Source organism: Hemiscyllium ocellatum, chromosome 7 (genome assembly GCF_020745735.1).
Source record: "Hemiscyllium ocellatum isolate sHemOce1 chromosome 7, sHemOce1.pat.X.cur, whole genome shotgun sequence".
In the NCBI taxonomy this organism is placed as follows: Eukaryota; Metazoa; Chordata; class Chondrichthyes; order Orectolobiformes; family Hemiscylliidae; genus Hemiscyllium; species Hemiscyllium ocellatum.
Window position 1 is genome coordinate 69,482,171 of NC_083407.1, and position 24,430 is coordinate 69,506,600.

At 40.1% G+C, this 24,430-nt stretch overlaps 1 protein-coding gene across 1 annotated transcript in view; it reads left to right on the forward strand.

Moving 5' to 3' along the window:
- The window catches only part of agps (alkylglycerone phosphate synthase), a 157,064-nt gene that overhangs the window by 92,430 nt on the left and 40,204 nt on the right, over positions 1-24,430 (forward strand). Inside the window, exons 10-13 of the mRNA XM_060827329.1 lie at positions 683-791; positions 4,189-4,316; positions 8,205-8,256; positions 17,233-17,309. Coding sequence (XP_060683312.1) covers positions 683-791; positions 4,189-4,316; positions 8,205-8,256; positions 17,233-17,309 — 366 coding nt within the window. The remainder of the gene's footprint in view (positions 1-682; positions 792-4,188; positions 4,317-8,204; positions 8,257-17,232; positions 17,310-24,430) is intronic.

Genomic DNA, 24,430 nt, shown 5'->3' on the forward strand with positions numbered 1-24,430 from the left:
GCCATCAAATCTGAAATTTTTGGCATATCTTGTGTAAAAGTAGACCCGAATTCTTCACAGCACATCAGCATTTGTGAGTCAAGTTGTTATCCTGTACTAAATGTTACAATGAGGAAAAGAATTTTTGTTTTCGTTCTATCATGTGTTTTGATGTACAATTCACACCAATTTTGCGGGCAAGTTTAAGATCTATCAGGTCAGAGTCAACCTCCATTTGTGTTCAACTCAACTTTTTCTTTATTCGTTGTGAAATCGGGCTTCTGTTAGTAATATGGTATTTTGGATTGTAGCATGAGTTTCACCCCTCAAGTGTAGTATCCATGTAATAGTCAACCCTATAAATTTAACCATAAAAATGTCTTAAAAATTTGATTTTTACATGAGTATATGCGGTAATCAGTTTGCTGGAAGTAACATGCAAGCAAAAGGGATGTCTTCAAGTCTTGAGACTTTTGAATTATATGGAAGCAAAGGGAGTGTTTAGCTACATTATTGCTTTGACCAATCAGTCATTTGCCAAATTTTCAGCTTCCCCTATTTCCAGTGGTATGAATGGTTGTGACCATTTAGATTTTTGCATTTGTTCTGACTGCAAGCAATGATAGTCATACAAAATGTGCAACTTGTATTTTTTCACAAATGTGGTAATGCACATAATTTGAGACTTCCATTGTTTTAACAGGTTGTGTACATAAAAATGGTTACGCCAAGAGGCATTGTAGAAAAAAGTTGTCAAGGTCCAAGAATGTCCACAGGCCCTGACATTTACCATTTCATTATGGGATCTGAAGGTACCATTGCAGTTTTTCATGTTTTGCTCAGGTTTTCAATTGCAATACAGTCAGGAAAAACTAAATACATTACATTGGTGAAGCCACTTTTGGAGTATTGTTACAGTTCTGGTCACCCTGTTATAGGAAGGATATTATTAAATTGGAAGGGGTGCAGAAAAGATTTAAAAGGATGTTATCAGGATTGGAGGGTTTGACTCATAAGGAGACACTGAATCGGATGGGATTTTTACCCTGGAATGCAAAATGTTGAGAGGTTTTCAAGGTTTATATAATCATGAAGGGCATAGATAAGGTAAATAGCTACGGTCTTTTCCCGAGGGTAGGCAAGCTCAGAACTAGAGGGCATAGCTTTAATGTGAGGGGGGAAAGACTTAAAAGGGACCAAAGGAGCACCTTTTTTTTTAAAATGCAGTGTGGTTTGTGTGTGTAATGAACTGCTAGAGGAAGCGGTGGATGCAGGGACATTTAAGACATTTCGACAGGTACATGACTAGGAAGGGTTTAGAGGGATATAGATCAAACACAGGCAAATGGGACTAGTTTAGTTTGGGAAATCTGGTCAGCATGGATGAGTTGGACCTGGGGTCTGTTATTGTGTTGTGTGACTCTATTACTTTCTAAATAAGTACGTATCAATGAAGGATTAGAAAGATATGGTGATGGGGTGAGATGAATTAAGGTGGCAGGAGGCTTCAGCAGCCTAAGTAGTGGAATAGGCTTGTTGGGCCTGTTTGTGCTAAAAATGTAACAACTAGAAATTAGGAGGATGCTTTTGCACAAAAAAAAGTTTTTAACAATGTAACCCAACTTTTTCATTTTCTTGCTGATGGTTTAGGTTTCTTGATCTTTTGCCAAAGATTTGAACTTCTAGTTGCTTTGCAAGTGTTGCAGTCAAGCGCGAGCGTCAATGTTAATTTGGCATGTGGAACTAACTTTTGAGCAAGTGTGAAAATACAGGCTTCAAAGTTGAAATAGCCTATGTTTGCTTCTAAGTCCTCTGTTGGTATTGTAAGTTTTGGGTGCTACTTATTTAGAGAAGAGCTGATTTAATTCAGTTTCTTGAAAATATCAATTGTCTTATTTAGCTGCTTATGAGCTGTAGGACATAACTCAACTGATGCAGAAACATTTCAATATTTTTCATCTTTTTAATGTTGCAGTTGAGTTGACTTTTTGCTTAAAAAACTAATTTGCATTTTGAGCTAGGTAAGTAGCAATCATTGAACATTTGACTGTGTGCTCTAAGTAGGCAGCAGTCCCAAAAGGTCAAAGTATTGAATGATATTTGGTACAAATTACTTCATTTCTGAGATGCTGCTTCCACAGCTCTCAATTCCCCAACCACAAATGGTCTTCTTTTACTGCCTGCTCAAAACCTATAAACTGGACTGCCTTCGTTTGCCTATTGTTCAACTTGTTCCTGTCCCAATCAATGTATTTTATTTTGTCTTGACTCATATTTTCTCTCCCTGTCCATATCTGTAACTCTTCCAGTGCCAAGACTGCATGCAAAAGTTACTTCTTGATTCCACCCCCCCACCCCCCACCGCTCCCCAAGGCTCCTTAAACATATGCCCTCTAGTTTTAGACTCCTCCACACTGGGGGAAAAAAAACCTTAGCTATTCATCCGATGCTCCTTGGAAAATCACCCCGGTCTATTCGGCCTCTCCCTAGTTCTCACCATGAAATGAAATGTTTTATTGACTTTGTTGCCAGTTTCCACCTTTCTCTCTCTTTAACCTACAGTTTCTTGATCTCGGTCTCCATTTCTGACCTTGTGCTATCAACTGGAAGAAGACCATGATTTTATTGTCAGGTATACTTGTACAGGAGGACAGTGAAAAGTGTGTAATATCACCACACATGGTGCTATCTTACTTGGGTACCAAAAAAGCTTAGGAACAAAGTAGCAAGAGAAACAAGAATTAAAAAGTTAAACATTTACTTCATAGAATAGTAGAAAAATAAAGAAATAGGTAATAGTTTGCACTGAAGTCTTTTGCAGTTTAAACTGCAAAAATAAAGTTAAAAGTTCAACGGACTTTTGAGTCCGCTGCTTATCTTGCTGTGCTGTTTAGACACCGCCATTGCTGACACTGTCGCTGCTGTTGAAATTACCATTTCTCCAATCTCCTCTGGTGCCATACGAACACGCCCGGGCAGAATCCACTCTCCTCCTGAGCTGAAACACTGCCATGAGCCGCCGAGAGACCAGACAGGGACACAGCAGAAGCTGCCGGGCAACTAGGTTGAGAGCTGCCAGAAGCTACCAAGAGACCAAAGGAGGAGAAATAAAGGAGCTTTGGTTGGAGTGTCCTACTCTGCTGCCATCTTGACAAGAAGTGGAATTTTAGTTGTGCTGATTATTCTTCCTTGCATTTGTATTTTCTGTAAAGGCTGTACAGTATTCTACCACTTTCTCTTGTCTTCATCATATCTGTTCAGACAGTGCAACCTGCCATACAAACACATCCATGTGTCTTTTTTTAAACTCACTTAATTTTGATTGCTGTTACTTTTTTTTTACATAATCCAGGGAGTTTTTTTTTGGTATCAATTGAATTGAGTTGAATTTATTGTCACGTGTACCGAGGCATAGTGAAAAGCTTTGTCTTACAAGTAATACAAGCAGATCACAGTTAAATAGCATAGATAAGTAAATAATAGGTAAACAGCAGCAAAACAAAAACATAGGTACAGGCGAATGCTAAGCGTTTGAGTTCATTCATTATTCTAACAGTAAGGTAGAAACTGTTTCAAAACCAGCTGGTGCATGTGTTTAGGCTTCTGTTCCTTCTCCCCAATGGCAGAGGTTGTAGAAAATGCCAGGGTAGAATGGACCTTTGAGAATGCTGGCAGCCTTTCCTTGACAGCGGGCCGAGTAGATGGGATGTTGGCCTTTGTGATTGTCCGGGCCGAATTCACCACTCTTTGTAACCGTCTGCGATCTTGAATGCTACAGTTGCTATATCAGGTAGTGATACAGTTTAGCAGTTGGGATTCTGGTATGATATTGTGCTGTCAGAGACAATATGCTTGTTTTGTGTTACAGTACTTCACTTTCATAACCATTGAATACTAAATTATCCCAAAAGGCTAGTTGTGTTGTACAAGTTTAAATGCTAATTCTATTAATTTTAAAATTATTGATAAACATTTATTAGAATAAAATTATCTGTTTTAATAGTCAAAGCACTCAAATATAATGAGTCAATTAACAAATTACATACTGGAATACTTTATACCCTATATGACTTACACCAGAAAAAGGAATAGTGCATTTATTTTGGAGCCGACTGAGTTGTAGGATGATATAAGATTGTTTGAACAGCTGAAAATATTGCAATTCCATTCTACATTCAACTTTTTCAGATTTGTTTTCTGTCATTTCAGGAACACTTGGTGTAGTCACGGAGGTCACAATAAAGATCAGGTCTTTACCTGAATATCAGAAATACGGCTCAATTGTGTTTCCGGACTTTGAGCATGGTGTGGCCTGTTTACGAGAAGTAGCACGACAGGTAATTATAGTCTATTCATTCTTGCATTTATGGCTCTTGGATGACCTTTCTAGCATGCAGACTATGTTTATTTCCAGTACCAAATTGCTGATTCTGTGGCATTTGCAGTTCAGTTTTGAGGGATTAGAAATCATGCTATTTAACAACCAAAAGCAGAAATTCTTAACATACACAATGGCCATGACAGCAGCCCATTCCTAATGATTTCAATTGTTCCATGTGACAATTTATGATCTGCCTCATTATTTTTGTAGCTGTGTAAAATTTCACTGTTGTGCTGAAGACTATAATCTTGTCCATAGCTGGAGACAGTCCAGTTGCATTCAAATTCCCAATGGAGGCAGTTATTAAATCACGCTTAAAAGGTGACGTCGTGTTGATCGATAAATTCATTTTTGTTTATTCCTTTGTGCAAGCCATACAGTGTTAATCATGCCTGTTCGTGCTGCATTTTTGCTATCTTGTGATAGTATTTATCCAATACCGTCTCTCATATCTAACTGTTAACCCTGAAATAATGAAATTGGATATTATGTTCCATTTAACAATAAATTGCCTTTACGTTGCTCTTTCATTGGAAAGCATCCTATCGATGATAGAAATAGGTGTAAGTGCTTTGAGGCTACTCCACTATGTGAGTTGATAATGGTTGATGTAATGTAATTTTATTTGTCCACTTTATTGTATTTTTGATGGGCAAGAGTGTAAAGACACTAGTCTCAGTTTAGTTATTTTTTATTCATGGGATGAATGTGATGCCATCTTGGCCAGCATTTACTGCCCATTCCAGATGTGAGTTACCGCCTTGAACTGCTGTAATCCATTTTCTATGGGTAACCCTACAATGCCATTTGGAAGTGAATTCCAGTAGTTTGATCCAACAACACAGGAGGCATGGTGATATATTTCCAGGGCTGTATGGTTAGTGGCACTAGTGGATCTTACAGGTTCCCTTGTCATTTTAGATGGGAATCGATAAGGGTTTTAAGATAAAGTCTGAAGGGGCCTGGGAGAATTTCTGCAGTGTATTTTACAGATAGTATACACTGAAGTGACTGAGGGTCAGTGGTGGGGCGAATGAATATTTTTTAAATGAGATGCCAGTCAAGCAGACTGCTCTGTCCTGGATGGTGTTGAGTTGTTGCACTCATAGGTAAATAGGGAGCATTCCAGCAAACTCCAGCTTATGCCTTGAATGTCAAACAACGATGGCTAGATTGCCTGTCATTGGAGATAGTCATTGCCTGGCTCCTTTGTGGCATGATTTTACTTCCTACTTGACAGCCCAAGCCTGGATATTGTCATTGTCTGCTTTGATGCTTGAGTCACAAATGATATTGAGCATTGTCCGTCTATCGCAAACATTCCCATTTCTGGTGACCCTTACGCTGCTGCTGAAGATTGTTGGATCAGGACACTACCGTAAGGAACTCAAACAGAGAGCACCTGGAACTCGGATGACTGATTTTCAACAACCACTTCCTTGGCATTAGGTGTGACTCCATTATGGGGTGTTTGCCCCCAATTCCTATTGACTCCAGTTTTGCACCACTTGGTCAAATACAGTCTTAATGTAATCACTGTCATCTTCCTTCTGGAATTCCAGTGTTTTGTCCATGTTTGAAACAAAGCTGCAGTGAGGTCAGAAGTTGAGTGACCCTGATGGAACCCAGACTGGTGTTACTGAGCAGTACTGTTTGATAGCACTTGACATTTTGTCACTTTAGTGATAATTCAGAGTGGACTGATGGGACAGTAATTGTCCAGGTTGAATTTGTCCTGCCTCTTTTGTAGAAGACATCCCTGCACAATTTTCTACATGATTAGGTAGATACAATTGTAATAGCAAAGCTGGAAATATTTGGCTAGGGAATGGCAGTATTGCTAGAATGTTGTCCGGGCCCATAGTCTTTGCAGCATCCAGTACCTCCAACAATTTCTTGGTATTATGTGCAGTGAAATGAGTTGGCTGGTGACTGACATCTGTGATGCTGGAGACAACTGTAGACGCTAAGCTGGATCGTCTATTGGTGTTTTTGGCTGAAGATTGTTGCAAATATTTCCGTCTCGTCCTTTACATTGATGTGCTGGACTCTCCCATCACTGAGGAAGCAGGTGTTTGTGGAGCCTCCTCTAGTGAGTTGTTTAGTTGTCTTCAAACGCAAATTGATATGGCATGACTAGATCTGAACTGTTGGTTTTGGATTCATTTGGCTCTGTCGAGCACTTGATGTTCATTCTGTTTTGGCAGCAAGTAGCCCTATACCTTCACCAGGTTGACACCTACTTTTTAAGGTAGCCTGTGTTGCTGTTGGCATGCCCATCTGCATTTTTCATTGAGTTAACTTGAGGTAGAAGATTAGAATCTAAGGAATAAAGGCTTGTATGGGGTGATAAATTCAAGGTATAGGGTGAGGCTGAGGCATTAAGAGTTGAAGATGATGATGACTACTTTAAACTTGAGATACAGAGGAAATGAGACAACAGGACTACTGTTGAGTGAATGGAGCCTGATACGATGTAGATTATGCAGTTTATGACAAATGCCATAGGTTTGGTTTCAACCTCTCAGTTATTCAGCTTTTGGAACCTTGTGAATATTTAAAGTGCAAATATTGATGAAGCAGTTTAATATTGGAAAAATAATGGAAAAATCAAGGAACATTGTAGAGTTAGGATTTGCTGGCATACATTTGAATGCTGACTCCAGATCTGCAGGTGCCATTGCCAAAGGGAGTGGTATGTAAGAGACAGGGCTAGTATTTGCCTGTGAGGTATTGGGGCAAAAAGAAACCATTCCTGTAGATGCTAGGGCTACATAGTTGAGAGTGGAACTAAACAAAAGCAATCCAATTAATGACAGTGAAAAACAGCACAAAATAACTTGTAAAGAGGTGCAGGTACACAGGGACCTCAGGGTCTATATGTCTCATAAAAAGTGACAAGGCAAGTTCAGAAAACAAGAAAAACCCAGAATCCTGAGCTTTTTAAGTAGAGGCAGGAGTCCTGAAGCCAGATGTAATAGTGAACTTATGCAGCATTGATTTGGTTTCATTTGGAGGATTACGTCAATTTCTGGGCAGCACACTTTAGGAGGGAAGATGAAGGTTTTAGAGAGGGTGCCGAAAGAATTTGAGAATGCTTCAAGGAACGAAAGACTAAAGTTGTGCGAATAGCTTGACAAAACTGGCTGTCTCTGTTCAGAGAGGTGATATGATAAAGATGCTGAAAACCATAAGGGACCTTGGCATAGTATTTAGTTATAAGGTGCTTGATAAAAGAACCAAAAAAGACCATGAAGAAAAGATTTATGCAGCAAATGATGTATGATTTGTTATAGATATTTTGAGTATGGTGAAGGTAGAATTAACATTTTTTAAAGAAAATTAGTTAACTATTTGAAGAGAAAAGATTTGCAGAGCTAGGGTGTGAAGTCTGTGGATTGGCTGAGTAGCTTTTGAAAGAGACTAACACACAACAGGCCAAAATGGTCTCCTCCTGTGTTGTTACCATTCTGTGGTTTTAGGCCTTTTTAGTAAACCTGGTTATTTCCATAGTTCTGCCCATCTGCTGCTGAAACTTTAATCTGCACTTTTCCCATCTCCAAAGTTAACAGTTTCATTGTTCTGGGGCTTCTATATCTTCCCTATATCTCAACAAATTCAGAAGTCTGGTACCGGTATCATACCAAGCTGGATTTCAACTAAGACAGAAGGCTTTGAGAAATTATTTACAAAGTCCAAAGTGAAGCTTGTGCTTTTAAGAAAAGTATAATAAGCTATTGTGACAAACTTGACAGGAATAAATTCCTTCCCCATAAAATTATTTCTAATTTGTTATGTTTCTGAAAGCTAATTTATGATTTGTTATATATTTTAATCACCGTAGAGGTGTGCTCCTGCATCAATTCGTCTAATGGACAACACACAGTTCCAATTTGGTAAGTAAATACCAATTCTTGAAAGAGATGATTTATTATCAATGATGTATGTTTGTTTGGAATTTTGAATTTTAGTTTCTTTTATGACTTACAACAGCCAAGGATGTAATAAAGTAAGAATATAGCACTCTTCTGTCAAATGTTTTTGCTTTGCACTCATCAAGGCAACTTTCTTACTTAGACTGTATGAGAACAGAGTGCTGATTGCCTCCGATGTACATCTGCCAAACAGTGTTGCCATGGAAAATGTAGCAGTTGAAAATGACTGCTGGTAGACTTAAATGTTAAACTAGGAAAGTTAACCCTGAATGGTCAGAGAATGTGATCTACTGTAAGTTGCAACAGGCACGGAGTGTGTACATGTTCTTTCTGTCTGCAGAGAACAGGGGCCTGTGCATTATTATATGTGGCTTTCATTACACACAATGTTGTGAACTTGACAGTTGATCCAAAATTAGTTTGTCAGTTCAATTCTTTGCGCACTCAGGATTATTCAGCAAATATTGTTCAATTGCAGAACAGTGTCTAATGTCGACACTTATGAGTTTTACAAGCAAGGATTGCTTGGATGTGATTGTGATCTTGCTGCTTATGAACAGCTGAAGTGATATCTGTTTGGTATGATCTGCATTTGATGTATAGTTAACATGCCTGGCATTGCACTGGCACTGGCACTGAAATTCATGTACCACAACTCTTATTTGTGTGATAGGCAAAATGTGTTTTTTGGCTTGACTACAGCATCTGTTAGTGGTGAATGTGATTTATGTCTTGACTGTATGATAGCAGTATAAAACAGCTAACTAGAATGAGTTAGCTAGCTTTATCTGTTATAGAGTCATTAGAGATATACAGCATGGAAACAGATCCTTCGGTCCAACTGGTCCATGCTGACCGGATATCCCAACCCAATCTAGTCCCACCTGCCAGCACCCGGCCCATATCCCTCCAAACCCTTCCTGTTCATATACCCATCCAAATGCTTCTTAAATGTTGCAATTGTACCAGTCTCCACCACTTCCTCTGGCAGCTCATTCCATACACATACCACCCTCTGTGTGAAAAAGTTACCCCTTAAGTCTCTTTTATATCTTTCTCCTCTCGCCCTAAACCTATGCCCTCTAGTTCTGGACTCTCTGACCCCAGCTTTCAAGATACCTTGCCCTTCCAGGATAATCAGAGGTATACAGGATGCTTTTTAGGACTATAAATGACTGACAGTCTTGGGCCTGGAAAGTGATCTGATCACTATAACCAGTATTTTGCAGAGTTGCTTTTCAGCAGCAAGTCTTCATGGTAAAGAAATGGTCTAGGCCCTATTTGAGTTTGCTACTCAGATCAACCTTAAAGCATATGCACCTAAAGGAAACCCAACACGTAGACTGAACAGTGCTGGACATGTGTTTCGCACTGGACATGCCTAGTGAACCATTTCTGATTTCTCAACTAGGACATGAAGGAATGAGAGCTCATTTGATGACAATCTTGTAAAGGTAAATTTGAGCATGGGATGGAGTACATTAAAACTTATAAGGAACTTATTACCTGCAACTACGGATTTAACTATAGCAAATGTGTCATCTACATATTGGAAATATGCAAGGGTAGATTGTGATACCATTAAATAAATGTTTCTTGTATGACCCAACAAAAATGTTGTAAGGGCTAGACTTCAAGAATGCCATGCAATGCCATTTACGTCTGTGGAAAACTTGCTAAAATTAGTTCTAGCAGTCTGTTTCACCTGATTGCCTTTCTTTTGGACCTCAGAGGTCTGTGTGGGGCGCAACTTGTGAAACCAGAAGTCACTGCTGGTAACAGTGAATGCTGCTTTATGTATGTGGACTCTCAAAACAAATCCATGTAACTTGGAGGGAATTCTCCAAACCATTTGATTCATGATATGTAGAACTGGTCACAGCTCGGATGAAGTATGAAGGGACATCACTTCAGCATGTCTATGACTAGCTAATAATGAGGAAGTGAACTGAAAATATTACATATATCACCCAGCAATTCATTGTTCTTGTACAAGGCAACAAGCATTTTGTTTAAGCTTGCTTTTGAGTAAGGCAGACAACTGGACCAGTGAATACCAATTTGACATCAAATGGTGGGGATGGCTACTGTGATCAGATTGTTTCTCATGAATAGGTCTGAAATGTTTAGTTCTGTAAAGTGCCTAATCAACCTCATCTTACAGTCGAAGAATGAGATAGCTCAAAGGTTTGAGCAGCAGGTGAATCTGGTAGCTTGATGTTGTAACTATACAATAGCCACATAAGTGGTGTTTGCCACTAACTGAATGTTGTCAAAATGACATTCTGCCTGTCACAAAAGCGAGTAATGTGAATGTATGAATTTCAGTGCCAGTGTATATGTAAGCCATTCATTTCAGTAATTTATTGTTCAGGTTTTTTTTTTGCAAATTGTTCTGATTAGAACAAGATGTAAAGCTTTTTTCAGTGTTCGACTTCTGTACCACCAAACTACTCGAATTGACGTTGATATGTTGTGACTCTAACTTAGATTAGTACACTTGACAGTGTTATTTATGTCATTAGGTGTTGGGGCTCTTTTTATTCCTTCTCAGTTCAGGCATGGGGTAAACCTATGGCTGAATATTCAGTAAGTTACTTTGGAAAGAGAAAGGAACCAAAAGTCTGACTTCTAAAATCCTGTTAGGGTCTTTTAATTAATTTTGAATAAAAAATAAGCTTCTTGATCTTTGCTCTCCCTTCTACATTTCAGCTTTCAATCTCAAAATATAAGGCCAGTTGAGTAATTTTACAATAAATATCTTCTTTGGATGGTAGATGATACTCTATTAAATCTGTCTTTATGGAAGTTACTCTGCCAGTTATGTAGTTAACTTAGTGTTGTAATGCATGCCCGGGATCATGTTACAGGGCTCCACTAACAGATAATGGTAGTGCATTGTGATAGGCTAGTAAATTCATTGGTAATGATGGGATAATGTGATGGGTTAAGTGTAATGTAGGGAACCAGTGTGGCAGACAATGATTAGTTTAGAAAGTCAAAGCAAGCCGGCATGATTTGGTATGCAAAAATGTTATCTGATAGTGTGGGAAGAACAAAGCGCTTGTGGGGAGTCAGGGAAGACATTTTGCTGGCTTCCACAGCTTTGATTTTGCAAGATTAAAGTTTAATTTCGTGAAAGATTTTCTGCATCTCCTGGTAATATTTTTATAGAACATTGATTCTTCTACAATATCTTCAAGTCTCCTGAGTGGCTCGTGGCAATCCTGCCTGGGTTTTATTTGATTATGATTTGAATTCATGTTGAAACTGCCCAAGGTCAGATCCAACACTAGTTATAGAATATTCTTAAGGAATCCTCAGACTAGGGGTTATTGAATATATATGTTAAAGCACTTATTAAATTTGGTTTTACAGGGTTACACAGTAGCTCAGTGGTGAGCAGTGCTGCCTCACAGCACCAGGGACCTGGGTTCAATTCCCGCCTCAGGCGACTGACTGAGTGGAATTTGCACATTCTCCCTGCGTCTGCGTGGGTTTCCTCTGATATGCAGGTCAGGTGAATTGGCTGTGCTAAATTGCCCAGAGTGTTAAGTGCATTAATCAGGGGTAAATATAGGGTAGGGGAATGGGTCTGGATGGGATACTGTTTGGAGGGACAATGTGGACTGGTTGGGCCAAGTAGCCTGTTTTCGTACTCTAGGGAATCTGATCTAAGTTGTTATTTCACTGATTTTTTTTATGGTACGTAAATTTATATTTCCAGTTTAATGCAATATTCTAAATCACTGTGACTGACTGAGATGTCTGCAAAGCTTGTGACATTTTTCTCTTCACCACAAAGCAATAAAGTTATGTACGGAAGTCTGTGAAATGTTACCAACATGCACAAGTGGGAAAGGAAGCAATGTCAATTTGGGCAGTCGGTGCTCGGTTTCTTCATTTGATTCTGCTACTAAATGATTGTGTTCCCCAGGGGTCACATTAATATTACCTGGAGAGTTATCACGAAAGTTGATTGAAAATGTTTGAGTGCTCGTGTGAATAGCTGTATCTCTTTGCAGATGTAATACAAAGTGGTAAATTCATCAAACCATTTAGTAGCTATTGGATACTGCATTTGAGTTACTAAGTTGTAATTTCACAATCAAGTTTTGTCTTGATGGTTTCTTCTTGTGTATAGGATTTTAACTGCATAATGACAAGCAAATTAGTCTTGATGCTTAGAGTGTTATGGAGTCATAGGAATGTACAGCATGGAAACAGCCCCTTCTGTCTAACTCGTCCATGCCAACCAGATATCCCAACCCAATCTAGTCCCACCTGCCAGCACCTGGCCCATATCCCTCCAAACACTTCCTATTCATGTACCCATTCTGATGCCTTTTAAATATTTCAATTGTACTAGCCTCCACCACTACTTCTGGCAGCTCATTCCACACATGTCCCACTCTCTGCATGAAAAAGTTGCCCCTCCGGTTTCTTTTATATCTTTCCCCTCTCACCCTAAACCTCTGCCCTCTAGTTCTGGACTCCCCTACCCCAGGAAAAAAGACTTTGTCTCTTTATCCTCTCCATGCCCCTCAAGATTTTGTAAACCTCTATAAGGTCACCCATCAGCCTCCAACGCTCCAGGGAATACAGCCCTAGCCTATTCTACCTCTCCCATAAGCTCAAATCCTCCAACGCTGGCAACTTCCTTGCAAATCTTTTCTGAACCCTTTCAAGTTTCACAACATCTTTCCGATAGGAAGGAGACTAGAATTGCACGCAATATTCCATCAGTGGCCTAACCAATGTCCTGTATTGGAGCAACATGACCTCCCAACTCCTGTACTCAATACTCTGACCAATAAAGGAAAGCATACCAAATGCCTCCGTCACTATCCTATCTACCTGCGACTCTACTTTAAAGGAGCTATGAACCTGTATTCCAAGATCTTTGTTCAGCAATATTCCTTAAGACCTTACCATTAAGTATATAAGTCCTGCTAAGATTTGCTTTCCCAAAATACCGCACCTCATGTTTATCTAAACTAAACTCCATCTGCCACTCTTCAGCCCATTGACCCATCTGATCAAGGTCCCGTTGTAATCTGAGGTAACCTTCTTTGCTGTCCACCACACTCCAATTTTGGTGTCATCTGCAAACTTACTAGCTAAATCTCTTATGCTCATATCCAAATCATTTATGTCAATGACAAAAAGTAGAGGGCCCAGCACCGATTCTTGTGGTACTCCACTGGTCACAGGCCTCCAGTCTGAAGAACAACCCTCCACCACCACCCTCGGTCTTCTACTTTTGAGCCAGTTCTGTATCCAAATGGCTAGTTCTCCCTGTGTTCCATGAGATCTAACCTTGCTCACCAGTCTCCCATGGGGAACCTTGTCCAATGCCTTACTGAAGTCCATATGGATCACAGTTGTACTAGCCTCCACCACTACTTCTGGCAGCTCATTCTATGTCCCACCCTCTGCATGAAAAAGTTGCCCCTCCGGTCTCTTTTATATCTTTCCAATCTGCCCTCATCAATCTTCTTTGTTACTATTTCAAAAAACTCAATCAAGTTTGTGAGACGTGATTTCCCATGCACAACGCCAGGCTGACTATCCCTAATCAGTCTTTGCCTTTCCAAATACACTTCCTGTCGCTCGGAATTTCCTGCAACAACTTGCCCACCGCTGATGTCAGGCTCACTGGTCTATAGTTCTCTGGCTTGTCCTGACCACCTTTCTTAAATCACTTCCCTAGCTTCCCACAGAATTCTCGGGTACACCTGATCAGGTCCTGGGGGTTTATCCATCTTTACCTGTTTCAAGACATCCAGCACTTCCTCCTCTGTAATATGGACATTTTTCAAGATGTCACCATCTATTCCCCTACATTCTATATCTTCCATGTCCTCTTCCACAGTAAACACTGATGCAAAATACTCATTTCGTATTTCCTCCCTCTCCTGCGGCTCCACACAAAGGCCACCTTGCTGATCTTTGAGAGGCCCTATTCTCTCCCCAGTTACCCTTTTGTCCTTAAAGTATTTGTAAAATCCCTTTGGATTCTCTTTAACTCAGCTTTGCAAAACTATCTCATATCCCCTTTTTGCCCTCCTGATTTCTCTCTAGTGTACTCCTACTGCTTTTATACTCTTCTAAGGATTCACTTTTTCTTAACCAAACCCTCAATCTCTTGAGTCATCCAGCATTCCCTATACCTGCCAGTCTTTCCTTTCACCCTAACAGGAATATACTTTCTCTGGACTCTCGTTATCTCATTTCTGAAGGCTAACCAGTTTTCCAGCCATTCCTTTACCTGCGAACATCTGCCTCCAATCAGCTTTTGAAAGTTCTTGCCTAATACCGTCAAAGTTGGACTTTCTCCAATTTAGAACTTCAACTTTTAGATCTGGTCTTTTTCCATCATTATTTTAAAACGAATAGAATTATGGTCACTGGCCCCAAAGTTCTCCCCCACTGACACCTCAATCACCTGCCCTGCCATATTTCCCAAGAGTAGGTCAAGTTTTGCACCTTCTCTTGTAGGTACATCCACATACTGAATCAGAAAATTGTCTTGTACACACTTAACAAATTCCTCTCCATCTAAACCCTTAACACTATGACAGTCCCAGTCTATGTTTGGAAAGTTAAAATCCCCTACCATAACCATTCTATTATTCTTACAGATAACTGAGATCTCCTTACAAATTTGTTTCTCAATTTCCCTCTTACTAATTTTTATTTTTCTAAGTGTAGTGATGGAAACTCTGGTTAACTCTCCATTACAGCTTTTTAAAAATGTCATTTTTAATGAGGTACTGATTACTGAAGTTTAGGAAGAATTGAAATAACTAGGCCTGAACAGTGCACAGCTCCTAAGTGACCATATGCTACTTTGAATAACATTAAGGATTTGATTCCAGCCACCATCACCCCCCACAAAAAAATACACAATTGTACATCAAGTTAAGATGCAACTCTCATTCTGAATGCTGCTTGTGTAGTGAATCTTATTTCAAATATGACTCTTGGCAGTTTGCATGACGGTGTAGTATCTACATATCACCGTGGAAAGTATGGAGTTTAGCTTAGTGGTGACTGTCCCATTCTAGAAAATGATAGTTTTCCAACAGCTGTTTTTAAAAAAAGTGCTTGAATTTATGTAGCAATTTCCACAGCCTCTGGACAGAAATTAATCATAATCAGGTAACCTGTTTTTATAATATTTAAGGGATAAATATTGGCCAGGCCACTAGGGATAATCCCTGCTGTTCTTTGACAATGTTCCATGGGATCTCCTATATGCACTTAATGGTGCAGATACACCTTTGGCCTAACGTGTTGTCCGACATTGCATTCATCAGCATTCCCTCAGTTTGCATTGCAATGTTAGCCTAAATTTTTGAGCTTAAATTTGGAGTGGGGCCAGACTAAATATAAAGTCATTCAGACGCGACACTAATTCTATTTCTGTCTCCACAGATGCTGCCAGAGCTGCTGAATTTCTTCAACATTTGCTGTTTGTTTTAGATTCCCAGCATCTGCAGTGTGTTGCTTTTATGTAAACGTGTATATATATTTTGACCACATGTTGGAACTAGAACTGCTGTTTCTCTTATGCACATTAATGATTTGGACTTAGATGAGACAACGTGATATCAAAATTAGTAAATGACAAAATTTTGAAACATAATGAACTGTGAGATTGCTAAGGACATAGGCTGGTAGAATAGGAAAACGTGACAAATGAAATGTAATAAATTTTGGTTGGAAGGACAAGGAGAGACAACGTAAAGGGTGAAGGAATATAGAGACCTATGAGTACAGATCATTGCAGATGACAGGGCAGATTGGGGAAAGTATTTAAAAAGGCATAAGGATCCTGGGTTTTATGTTTAAGGTATAGTGCTGAAAAGCATGTATGTTACTGTGAAGCATTGATTTAAATTCAGCTGTGCCAATCCAACCTAGCATGGTGATGTCTGTGGCACACATGCAGATGCTTTCCTGTGGCTTGTCATGGCCAGATGACATCACAGGCTGCAACTGTGCATGTATTGAGGACCGTTTTGGTGTTATGTATAATCACACCAGTGTGCTGAAAATAAGTTGAAACTCCAGGCAAAAGGCTTTCAATCTACTGAAAGGTAGGTTAATGTCTGTTTGCTGTGCTATAATATTTCAGGTTCACATAAACAAAGTTCAGCTCTGAATACTGAATTGATCTTTTCAGTCATTGGTGTAGCACTATATAAATTGCAAATGCCTGACCTAGTTCTGGCGTGGAGGAGCTGGTGTTGGACCAGGATGGACAAAGTTTAAAAATCTTACAGCATCAGTTTATGATGCAACAGGTTTATTTGGAAGTACAAGCTGTCAGAGCACTGTTCCTTCATCAGATAGCTAGGTCTGATGAAGGAGCAGCACTATAATCTGGTGTTGTGAAATTTTTAACTTTTGACCTGGTCCTGTTAGCGCTAACATGTATATTATTTTTAATTTTTTGGAATGGCTCTCAGGAGTGCAATTAAGCAGGCAATGAAAAATTGATTTTAAACTTAAAGGTGCCTATTGTGCCTAGGAATGATCATCCTTTTAAAGGTTGCTGTATTTGCATCTTCTGGACACTGCCAAGATGTATAATACATGATAAAGTAAAGATGTTATGTTAAGGAGGGCTTAAAGACTAATATCCAAATCAAATAATATGAAGTGGCAGATTGGGTCGACTTCCAATTTATCATTTTCCATATTTCCTTGAAGAGAAAGTCAAATTTTATTTTATTATGATGATGAGTATTTTTGTGTCATATCCCTACATATTATCAATTTAATCACCGTCTAGTGTACTGTCTGTCATTGTCAAAATCCATTCAGTGCTGAATATGTTGGTCAAGTATCAGCCTATATAAATAGATTGATTATTTCAAGTACAAAGAATGCTGAAATCCCAAATATAATATGCTTTTTCAAAAATAGGACACGCACTAAAACCACAAGTGGCCTCAATTTTTACTTCATTTTTGGATGGACTGAAGAAATTTTACATTACTAAGGTATGTTCAGTTTTTCACTTTGTTTCTACTTTAGCAATGTTAAAAGTTGTATAAACTGCGAATAACTTTCACAAAGTCAAAATGTCAGCATGTATTTTGAAGTCGTATAAATTATCACTCTGCTTCTGTCAAAATTATTATGATATTTATAAATTGCATTTATGAAGAGCAATTTATGGCATGTCACGGTGTCTGCTTTTATCCATGGTTGACCATATTAAAAGGAAATGATTTCATTCCAACAATGTTGTATCTTAAATACCTATTTTGCCAAAATAAATCCCAGGAAAAACTGGCCCAGGTTTATGTTGCTGTGGTGTATGTGGACTTCCAAAAGGCACTTGATATAGTGACACATAACAAACTTGAGCAAAATTTGAATTAATAGTATAAAAGCGTAATAGCAACGTGGATACAAGATTGGCTGACTGACAGAAAACACAATAGTTCTCAGATTGAAGTAAGGCTTACTGTGGCATATTCCAGGGATAGGTATTGGGACCACTCCTACTCCCGATACATCAATGATTTGGTATAATTTCAAAATTTCAGTTTCAAAAATGATACAAAACTTAGGTGTACTATGAAACATGAGAATAGTACAGAATTTCAAAAGTACGTTAGGTTGGTGGTGTGACAACTGGCATATTAAATTTATTGTGGAAAAATGTGAAGTGATTCACTTTGGTAGAAAGTATACAGGAAGACAATAAAAATGAAAGTTTATGAATCTAAAGGGATGAAGGAACAGAACATCTTGGGTGAACTTTTACATAAATCTTTGAAGGTCATAGGACAGTTGAGAGCACGGTTCATTAAGCATACACGTTCTGGACTTCTCCTTTATCGCTGCTACAAGTAATAATGTGTGGAGTGTATTTGGATTTTCAGAAGGCTTATGAGAAGGCCGAACAGAGGATACCAGTAAATAAAATTAGGGTGCATGGGATTGAGAATGTGTGCTAGTAAGAATTGAGAATTTGTTAACTTAAAGAAAGTAGAGAGTAGGAATAAACAGATCATTCTCAGGTCACAGGCTGTTACGAGTGGGCCACCACAAGAATCAGTGCTTGGTCCGCATCTGTTCACCACATACAAATAAATAATGATTTGGTTGTGTGGTCCAACTAGTGTATTTCCAAGTTTGTTGATGATATCAAGCTAGATGAGAACTCAGGTTATGGGGAGGATGTAAGGATGACTTTCACAGGTTAAATGAATGGACACGAGCATGGTAGATGGAATATTGTGTGAATTATGCGAGAAATTATTTTGGTAGGGAAAAAAGGCAGTTTTTTTTTTCAGATGGCAAGAAGTTGGATAGTCTGGGTATCCAAAAGAATGCGGGCTCTTTGTTCATGAGTCACTACAAGTGAGTATGCAGGTGCAGCATACAATGTGGATCCTAAACAAAATGTTGGTCTTAATTATAAAGGGTCTGAATTCACAGGTCAAGATGTCAGGGTGCAGCTGTTTTGTGCCTTGATGTACTCACCTGGAGTGTTGCAGTTTTGGTCCCCTTACCTAAGGAGTGATTTACCTGCCACAAAGTGAGTGCAGTGGAGGTTCAGGATAATCCCTGGGATAGCAGGATTGTTTTAATAGGAGAGATTGTGAAGACTTGGTCTGTATTCCCAGATGTTGTGAAAAATGAAACTTGATATTGTTGAAACCTCCAAAATCCTTTGCGTGAGATGTTTTGGATGTAAATAAGATGTTTTCCCTGTTTTGGGAGTCTATAACTAAGGGACATAAATCTCCAGATAAGAGTGAGGTCATTTCAGACTGAGATGAGGAAGAATGTCTTACTCGGGTGGTGAATCTTTGAAATGTGAAAGCTGAAGCATTGAGCATGTTCAACACAAAAATCACTAAATTTCTGGACTCTACAAATATCAAGGTATGGAAGATCATAAGACATAGGGACAGAAGTGGCTATTCAGCTAAATACTTTTTATTGCATGTGATATCGTAAAACAACTGAGCACACAGGTAGAAAAAAAACTACATGTTTCAGTGATTATTTTTACTATAATTTTGAAGGTTTCTGTTCTCGACTAGCCGCACCCTGCCAAATTATTCCAGTATAAGTGAAACATTCTGTGCTTTGCAACATTTCTCTTCTCCCCACCAACACTCCTGTCGCAGCTTCCTTCTGTACATATCCCCACCTACCTTTTCTGTTCCCCCAGGCCCTCCACCATTCAGACATCGTGGTTGATCTGGTAATCCTTGGATCTATCAGTTTCTGCCTTTGCCTTTGCCGAAGAAAGCCAACTTTTAATTTCATAAATCTTTCATACTTGGCAAGTAGTAAATTACAAATTTCATCCGTCCAATTAAAAAGCATGAGAAAAAATTGTTAACTATTTCATCTAGCTATTGCTCATAATCCCTGTTTAGTTTATTTCATTTTAAACACCGTATCCTAATCAAAGCAGCTTTAGGCTAGTCGAGCAGAGCATCCAATCCAACAATGAAATGTGTGCTTCCTAAACAGCTATTTTAATTTCTAAATGTGAGTGAATCTATTTTGAGTATTCAGAATAAAAATTAGATGAACAGGATTTTTCGAACCGCTAACAGCAATGTTGTTCTGTTAAAGACATTGAATCACTTTACAACTCTAATTATAAACTACCAGAGGTAAATGTAATCAAAATTATTCAGATTTTAATTGATATTTTTCTGGAGGTTTTCAGTTTTGAGAGTGTATAATCAGATCCAGCAAATGAAACTGAGAGTTTGAGATTCCGTGGGTCATCAGGTCCTATACCCTTGCAAATCCGTCTTTTTCATTATTACCGTTAAACCATAGGGACCTGATGTGATAGAGTGGACGAATGTAGTAGAGTAAGCCAAGAACGTGAGCAGACAATCTTAAAACTGAGATGCTAACCTGATGAATCTACAACAGAAATTACGTGTACTCTAGACAGCAGAAACTGCATGCGAGACAGCTGTGTGATCCCAACGCCAATAGATCAGATCAGATCAGATCAAATCAAAGCTCTGCAATTCTTCCACATGAGTTGTGAATGGTGTTGGGTAATTAAACAATAGGTCACAGATGTCAGATAGATGCAAATTGTCAGCATCCACCTCTGGATCACCACCTATTGTTCAGCCAAATACTTTTTATTGCATGTGATATCATAAAACAACTGAGCACACTGGTAGAGAAAAAAAACTACATGTTTCAGCAATATTTTTACTGTAATTTTGAAGATTTCTGTTCTCGACTGGCCACACCCGACTAGCCACACCCTGCCAAATTATTCCAGTATAAGTGAAACATTCTGTGCTTTGCAACGTCTCTCTTCTCCCCATCAACACTCCTGTTGCAGCTTCCTTCTGTACATATCCCCACCTACGTTTTCTATTCCCCCAGGCCCTTTGCAGCTGCCTTCTCCACCTGCCCCTCTCCTCGCCGCTGCCTTCTCCATCTGCCCCTCTCCTCGCTGCTACCTTCTCCATCTGCCCCTCTCCTCGCTGCTACCTTCTCCACCTGCCCCTCTCCTCGCTGCTGCCTTCTCCACCTGCCCCTCTCCTCGCTGCTACCTTCTCCATCTGCCCCTCTCCTCGCTGCTACCTTCTCCACCTGCCCCTCTCCTCACTGCTGCCTTCTCCACCTGCCCCTCTCCTCGCTGCTACCTTCTCCATCTGCCCCTCTCCTCGCTGCTACCTTCTCCACCTGCCCCTCTCCTCGCTGCTGCCTTCTCCACCTGCCCCTCTCCTCGCTGCTACCTTCTCCACCTGCCCCTCTCCTCGCCGCTGCCTTCTCCACCTGCCCCTTGCCTTGAAAGTTCCTCTCCAAGTCTTGACTTGGATGCATAATTCCCTTTGCTCAACATCTTTGGGTTAATATCTTGCATCTCCTACCCTGTGACTGAGAAGGCTACAGTTCCAGAAGGTGGCTTACTGCTCTCTTGTAGGCTACTGGGAATGGTCAATAAATGTTGGTCTTGTAAGTAACACCCACATGCCCACAAACTGATGAAAAAGAAATCCAATCCCAGGCTATCTTAAGGGGTGATACTGGGCAAACAATTCAATGTAGCTGGTAGCTTTATTTTATAACATTTGCAGCACAATGGAGAAATTCAAAGGGTAATATCTTGACATTTCCATAGTATGACTGAATCCAAAGTTATCCTGTTGATATAAAAAAAAGATTTTGCAGGGGAACGATTAATGAAGTAAGTGTATATAGAAGGTTTAGAAAGCAAGAGAAAAATTGTCAGCATGTAGTGGAAGGAATTCTTATTTCAAGCTCAGCAATAGAAGTCTCACTAGTTCAGTTGAGCTGAATTCATTCAGAATTTCTAGCCTGAACTGCATAAACTTGATTCCAGCTCTGACTGGCATCTACCTGACAATGTGGGAAAATTGTCCAGATATGTCCTGTACTCAAAAACAGTGCAAATCCAACTCAGCCAATTACTGCACCATCAACTTCCCCTCGATCATCATTAAAGTGATGGACATTGTCATCAACTATGCTATTAAGCAGCACCAGCTCAGCAATAACCTGGTCAATTAATTGAATTGAACTAGCCTTTATTGTCACACGTACTCAACTGTTGTGAAAAGTTTGCAGTTGCCACCTACAGTGCCATCTCGGGTACAAGTTACCTAGGTTATTTTTCTCAGATTCTTCAGTTCAAGAGCTTAAATGAAACCCAAAAATTAGAAAATTAAGAAATCAATAGTTCAGCATTAAAGATCATAGGAATAAATTAGAGAAATAAAAAGTTCAGAACCACACTCTTTCAACCCAGTCCATGCTGGCACTTGGCCTGCAGTCACGTTGGGCCTTGAATCACCTCGAGGCCAGACATCCATGCTGAGGCCACGCCAAGCTAAAAGACTGCCATGCTGGGCTGGGAGATCGCCACGCCCAGCTGGAGGATGTGACTCCTGGCTGAGAGGACACAGAGGCCAGGAGTTCAGTATGTTACCTAGAAGAAAGAGAAGAGAAAATATCCTAAAGAGGAGAAACAGATAAAAAGTAAGACAGCACAGAAGAGCTCTGGCTGAAGTGTCCTACTCTGCCGCCATCTTAGCACTGACATCCACTTTGGGTTCCACCAGCGTTGCTCAGCTACTGACTTCATTACAGTCTTGGTGCAAACATGGAAAAATAGCTGTTTTCCAGAGCTGAGATGAGTGTGGAAGCCTTTGACATCAAGGCTGCATTTGACTGAGTGTGGCATCAAGGAGCCATAGCAAGATTGGAATCAGTGGGAATTAGGACAAACTCCCTGCTGGTTGGAGTCATACTTAGCACAAAGGAGGATGGCTGTGGTTGTTGGAAGTCCGTCATCTCAGTTCCAGGACATCTCTGGTTGCACAGTGGCTCAGTGGTTAACACAGCTGCCTTAGTGTCAGGGACCCGGGTTCGATTCCAACCTCTGGCAACTGTGTGGAGTTTGTATGTTCTCCTGGTGTCTGCATGTTTCCTCTGGGTGCTCCAGTTTCTTCCCACAGTCCAAAGATGTGCAGGTTAGGTAAATTGGCCGTGCTAAATTGCCTACAGTGTTCAGTGTTAGGTTCCTTAGTCAGGGATGAATATGGGGTTAGTTAATGGGGCTGGGTGGGTTACTCTTCAGAGGGTTGGTGTGGACTTATTGGGCTGAAGGGTCTGTTTCCACACTCTTGAGATTCTGGAAGAGTTCCTCAGGGCAATATCCTGGGCTCAACCACCTTCAGCTGCTTCATCAATGACCTTACCTCCATCATAAGGTCAGAAGTGGGGATGTTCACTGATGATTGCACAACGTTTGGCATCACTTGAAACACATCAGTTAGAAAAGCAATCTATGTCAAGTGCAAGAAGATCTGGACAATATCCAGGTTTGGGCTGACAAGTGGCAAGTAATATTCACGCCACTCAAATGCCTGGCAATGAGCATCTCCGATGAGACAGCCTAACCATCACCCATGACATTAACTAGAGCTGCCATCACTGAAACCCCCAGTATCAACATTCTTTGGTTACCATTGATCAGAAATTCAACTGGATTTGCCATATCAATACAGTGTCTACAAGAGCACATCAGAGGCTAGGAACACTGCAGCAAATGACTCACCACCTGATTCTCCAAAGAATGTTCACTATTAAAAAGGCACAAGTCATGAGTGTGATGCATAATCCCCACTTGCCTGGATGGGTGCAGCTCCAACAAACACTGAAGAAGTTTGACACCATCCAGAACAAAGCAGCATGCTTGATTGGCACTACATCCACAAGCATCCACTCTCTCCAGCATTGATGGTCAGTAGCAGCATGGTATAATCTGCAAGATGCACTGCAGGAATTCACCAAAAATCCTTCAACTGCACCTTCCAAACCTACAACCTCTTCTGCCTAGAAGGAACAAGCACAGAAATTGATGGAAAAACTAGCAGGCCTGGCAGCATCTGTAGGCTGAAATCAGAAGTTGATGTTTCTGGTCCAGTGACCCTTCCTCAGAACTGATGGTAGCGATGAAAATGTCGGTTTATGTGCAAAAGACCTGGTGGGGAGCGAGGCGTAAGGAGTAAACGATGGGTGAGGCTAAAGCCCAAGGTGAGGGAGGAAAAATTGGGCAGACAAAGGACTGGATAACGATCTGGTTTGGAGGGTGAATAGCTGTTAGTGAAGACTGTTCACGGTGAGCAATGGATTGTGTGTAATAGCAGACTGTGATAACAACACCTGGTCTGTGAGGGTAGGGGCACGAATATGGGACCGTTCAAGCCCTAAAATTATTCAACTCGATATTGAGTCCAGAAAGCCACAGGGTGCCCAAGCGGAAAAAGAGGTGTTTTTCCAGCTTGTGCTGAGGGTGGTGCATATATGGAATGAGTTGCCAGAGAAAGTGGTGGAGGCTGGTGCAATTACATCCCTGAGTCAGGGATATTGGCCAGAGAATGGCGGGGCAGGGGGTGGTTATTGAAGTGACAGGCAACTGGAAGTTCAAGGCAGCAGAAAAGAATGGAAAGGGTGAGAACTACTACACTGTCTTGATTTTAGTGAGCCTGAAACCAAGATTCCTTGGAGTAATTTGATACTGATTAAGCTTCAGGTGGAGCTTGTTTCCTGGAATTGGTAAATTTTATTAGTGCATTTTGTTCTT